This window comes from Pogoniulus pusillus, chromosome 24, assembly GCF_015220805.1.
Source record: "Pogoniulus pusillus isolate bPogPus1 chromosome 24, bPogPus1.pri, whole genome shotgun sequence".
Classification (NCBI taxonomy): domain Eukaryota; kingdom Metazoa; phylum Chordata; class Aves; order Piciformes; family Lybiidae; genus Pogoniulus; species Pogoniulus pusillus.
The window spans coordinates 1,007,131-1,012,251 of record NC_087287.1 but is presented as its reverse complement, the minus strand read 5'-3'; the positions used below and the strand labels follow the sequence as shown (position 1 = coordinate 1,012,251).

The following is a 5,121-nucleotide window of genomic DNA, read 5'->3' as shown; positions in this document are numbered from 1 at the left end:
ACACACAAACAGTGCAAAACAGCATAGTAGTGGAGCTGGACGGCAGCTCTGGTAGGACACGGAGTAGCAGCACACCTGTGATAACTTAGAAATGAGTTAAACCACAAAGCAGAAGTCATCTACTGTTGCACCATGAAGTGAAAAACCTTAGCTTGGAGGTTTGTTTTGTTCTCAGGGGAAAAAAAAAATTAAAATCAGAACTATAAATAAATTCTGTGCCAATATATACAGATTTAAATAATTAACTTAAGTATCTTACACCTACTCTTCCATAAAAGTCTCCAGTAAAAGTGCGCCATGTTTCTTTTCCCCAAACGTGTTCTGGGTCTTCCCGTGTGCTGAGGTAGGTCTGAAGGGAGATGTCTCAGATTCTAGGAAGAAAATGTGTCACTGTCATTGTGGGAGATACTTTATTGCCTTTCTTTGTTCTTCCATTTTTGCTCAGGGCTATGTACATCCCGGGATAAATCCTGGATTCGTAAGCATTGTAGTTGTTTGGCAGGAGAATCTCTTTGAATTTGCACTCATCATTGAAATGGGTCTGAAATGAAAAGGAAAGATTGAGAGGGAAGGAATTTTAAACATCAGGTGTGGAAATATTCTTGCTACCAGGTGTAGAAGGTGTGCTGTGGGGAAGTATGCAGGTGACTCCCACCCTCTCTTAGTAATCTCTTTTGAAGTGGTCATCCAAACGAAGCTTCAAACAGGACTCAGAGGATCACTAAGGATGCTGTGTCCAGGCTGGGCACCTAGAGCCAAAGGCAGGAAGAGAAGGACACCCATAGCTGTGCCTGCACTTTGAGGGAGAGGGGCACATTTACCAGGGCTGCAGTTGAGACAAGGTGCAAGACCAGCTCTGCTGCCCTGCTCATCCAGTTGCTCAGTGGTTGGCCTACCAGCAATAAGTTGCCTGAGAGATTTCAGAACCATTTGGATGCTAGCACTTTCTCATGTTGCTTGAGGAGAAAGAGGCTTTTAAAAGACACTCAGCCCAGACAGTATTTTCTCCTGCTTTAATTCTAAAACTGAAGGAAGGATTTGGAGTCACACATGGTAATGGATGGGGAGAACAGAGCTGGCAAAGGCACCCTTCCAGCATATAGGTTTCTTTCACAAGTAAGTACAAAGTCAGGTGTCACGAGCCTGTTGCTATCTGGTGAGTAACCCATCTCGTACTATCAGGTGAAAGTCTAGGACTTTGTCAGAGAGGTCTCAGCCTGCCAAGCTGAAAATGTTCAAACACTGCACTGGGAATTACTTTATCCAGGACACCAAAGCAGCAGTCTTCCTAAGAAACAATTGAAAGGGAACTTCTGCATGTTGGTGACTGATTCTGCCTGGCTTTCATGTAAGCTCTGTAAAATCCTCTGTAACTGACCCATGACCCATAAAATAATTCTAGGTGCTTCGTGCCTTCATGTTAAAAAGCCCTAGCTCACTCTGACATAGCTTGGCCCAAGTTTCTTCACAGCACACAAGACGGAGTAGAAAAGCCAGGGGTGAGGAGGGAGACACAGGAATATGGGTTTGAAAAGATGCTGATTACTTGTATAGAGGTGAACTCAAAAGCAGATGGACAGCTCAGCATGGGCAAAGACAAGCATTGTGACAGCCCACCTCAAGGACATTTGATAAGATGCCTCTAATTTTTCTAAAGATTCAATGTAAAATTATCTGTATTGTCTCCTAATAGACCCACTTTCTTATGAGACCAGACCCTGAGGATGATGAAGTCAGGAGAACAGACTCTTCAATCAAGAGCATCAACAAAGAGTGAGCAACAGGTATGTGACAGGCACTGATTCATCACATCATAAAGGGTCATTTGGCTTATCACAAGTTCAAGTGCTCTCCAAGAGATGGAGTGAGTGATTGTCATGCCTGTTTAAGGCTGTCTGTACTCAAATACAAGAAAGATACAGACTGAGGCTAGATTGAGGTCTTGTTACACAAATGTTTACTCTGTTTAGCTGTGTGGTAGGCAAGATGGGTAGCCATGGTTGGGTGAGTCTAGCTTTTATGGGGAAACTAAGGAAGTTTAATGCACTTCAAAAGCTCAGTAAACAGCACACGTGGGCAGCACACCTACTGTTGTCAAGGCAGTAAGGACTGCTCTGTGTTCCATCACCCAAGAGGGGTTTGCAAAGCCTCTAACCCTATGCATATTTCGCTCCCTTGCTGACCCAGGCACACAATTGGTGGCTACTTACAGATCCATAGAGTTTGCCTTTGCTATTCATGGCCACGAAGAGTCCACTTCTGACACCAAATATGCTCACCACTCCTCTTTCCACAGGGGAGATTTCCAGCAGACCTATAGAAGAGACACAGGAATCAGGGGTACAGACAAAGGGTTGAGCCCTGAAGGAATGTGTCATGCCAGCGCTGCACTCATCCAGAGGTGCCCATCCCCAGCGTGATGTGGATCCCCATGCCCCGGCACTGCTGTGGGTGGCCACAGAACCTGAGCTTCACACTCCATGTGCTGCCCCATGCCCCATGCCCCATGCTGAGACCTCTCTTCTTTTAGCTAAGTAACTATTTTTACTTTGCCCCCAGGCATCCTCCTGTGTAGACAAGGTTAAAATAAACCAGAGTGTGCTTGGAGCGAATGAAACATTTGTCATCATGCAGCTTATATCTCCCCTCCCAGATCTTATTGTTTCAGTTGGGTATCAGAGTCGTGGGGCCACGAGGTTAAATCCCCAGCAGATGCTTTTCAAGTCTGGGGGAGAGCTGGGCTCTTCCCATCTCCTGCTCAGACTGGGAGGCCCACGGGACTACGAACCCCCCAGATGTTAGGGCAACCCCGACACCTGATGCCCACCGGAGGCAAAGGCACGGCACAGCGCTGAGCAGCGCCCAGGAACTCCGCCGGAGTGCCTAATGGGCTCCGCTACAGCCCCTGTGCTCGGGATGCCCCCACCCTCTGGGCAGCCGAGTGGGGCAGCACCGCGGTGCCATGGGCGAGTGGATTTTTTCGGGTGTTTAAAGGTTTGCCATGCATCCACCCTCCTTTCGGCAAATATGACTGTCTCCGGGGCAGGTGAGCCGCTCCGCGCCGGCAGACCCTCCCCGAAGGGCCCCTGAAGGGCGGATCTGCCGGCGCGGAGCGGGTCACCTGCCGCCATCGCGGGTGTCGCCGGCTTACTGTATCGATTCTCGCTGTGGATCCCATCGATACGGCCGTCGGGCAGGACCTGGATGTGGAAACCGATGCCCACGTTGCAGTAGAGACGCCGCAAGCGTTTGATGCCCAGGAGGTAGTCGCCGTCGCGGGCAGCATCCCGGCGTTCGGCCGGGAGTCGAGCGACGGAACGGGCGAAAAGAGCAGCGTCCCAGCGACGCTGACGGGACCCGGCAGGGAGGTGACTCGGCAGTGACCGACAGCGAACAACCTCGGGCCACAGTAGCCCCAGCAGCAGCGCTGGTAGCAGAGCCGAGGGGAGAGACATCCCGGTTTAAGGGTGGGTTGCCACGGGCCGGTGACGGGTCGGTCCGAAAATACACTGTCCGCTCAGTTCCCACTTTATACTGAGGTCAAAGAAGGGGACGAAAAGAGGAAACCAGCAGCGACAACAACAAAAAAAGAAAAAAAAAGGAAGAAGAGAAGCGAGGGGAGAGAGGGAGCCCCGCTCTCAGTCCCCCGAGGATCTGCGGTTTCCCTGGGCTGGCTGCATGGAGAGGAAATCCCGGGAGCAAGAGCTTCTGAACTTGATCTCAACTCCAGAAGTCTTGTCTGAAGTGCTGATGATCTTCTATAGCTGCTCAGCCATAGCGCTTCAGCCCTGACCACGATATTTATACATCCATGTGCGTTGGTACCTATTACATCACCACCTACTGCTGCCTGCTGCAGCCCTCCGCTCTAGCTGAAAGACAAATTGTCACCCCTAGATGCTTAACAACTCCGAGGCGTCTTGAAGGGAAGGGCTGAGCAACGCTGGTGCTAAACGAGAGGGACAGCACAAACTTTTAAAAAGAAAAGGTCATATTTTGCGTTCATCACAGCAGCTTCCTTCTCCTTTCTTTTCCTTCCTTTCCCTCTTCTTTTCTTCCTTTGTTTGATTTTTACTTTTTTTCCTTTTTCTCTTTTCTTTTCTTTTCTTTTCTTTTCTTTTCTTTTCTTTTCTTTTCTTTTCTTTTCTTTTCTTTTCTTTTCTTTTCCTTTCTTTTCCTTTCTTTTCTTTTCCTTTCTTTTCTTTTCCTTTCTTTTCCTTTCTTTTCCTTTCTTTTCTTTTTTCTCTTCTTTTCCTCCTTTATTTTTTATTTTCTTCTCTTCTTTCTCTTCTTTTTTCTTCCTTTTATCCCTTTCTCCTTTTCTCCTCTTCTTTCTTTTACCTTTCTCTTCTCTTTTTCGTCTCTTTCCTAACTGCTCACAAATGCTAATGAAGAGTGCCCAGCACACTTTCTCTCCAACACAATGTATGACTTTGTGGAAATCTGTGGAATTTCAGCTTTTGCTGTATCCAAGCGACATAGTTTACAGTTTGCTGGATGCAGAAAAAAATCCCTTCATTAAAAGCCAAGATAGTTGTTGCATGGGAGGTTTAAGAAATAAAAAAATAAAGAACTTGGGAAAAACAAAACCAAACCAAAACAGAAAACAACCAGCCAAACAAAAACAAACCCAAACCAAACCAAACCAAGAAGGAAAGGGCCACGGCTTGAATAAAGAGGAAAGCGTTTTAAAGAGGCAGCATGTGCACAAACGTAGTAATAAAGCTTGCGATTCTCAGCATCCCTTCAGGAAACCAGAAAGCACAGCACATGTGGAGCTTCCTCTCGGTCACTGTACTGAGGTGGGCTGTGGTGACACAAGTTTATTCCTCGTCTTTGGAGGCTGCCGGTTCCTGCAAGTAGTGCTGCACTTTTCATGGTGGTTTTGTTCTCTAATGTTTACTGCATGTCCACTTAGATGCTGCTGTTGTGCCCTAATGATGCAGATGTTCTTAGGTAATTACATCATTTGGTTTAAATTCATGAAAATGAAGCTCAGTATTTAAAAGTAGAAGTTTTGACGTCCATTAGTCTGGAATTACTTTGTTTAGAGCGAACTCCATATGTTTTGTCACCTCCCTTAGTTTAAGCCTCGGGTCCTCAACAGGTTTTTAGAACTAC

At 47.1% G+C, this 5,121-nt stretch overlaps 1 protein-coding gene across 1 annotated transcript; it reads right to left on the bottom strand.

Annotated features, from left to right (window-relative positions):
- Positions 1 to 266: 266 nt before the first annotated feature.
- Positions 267 to 4,101, bottom strand: FGF4 (fibroblast growth factor 4). Its single transcript, XM_064163931.1, has 3 exons — positions 3,152 to 4,101; positions 2,211 to 2,314; positions 267 to 541 (listed from the first exon to the last, which is right to left on the bottom strand). Exons 1-3 carry the CDS (start codon positions 3,453 to 3,455, stop codon positions 365 to 367), a joined length of 585 nt encoding a protein of 194 aa, XP_064020001.1. The 5' UTR covers positions 3,456 to 4,101; the 3' UTR covers positions 267 to 364.
- Positions 4,102 to 5,121: the final 1,020 nt, after the last annotated feature.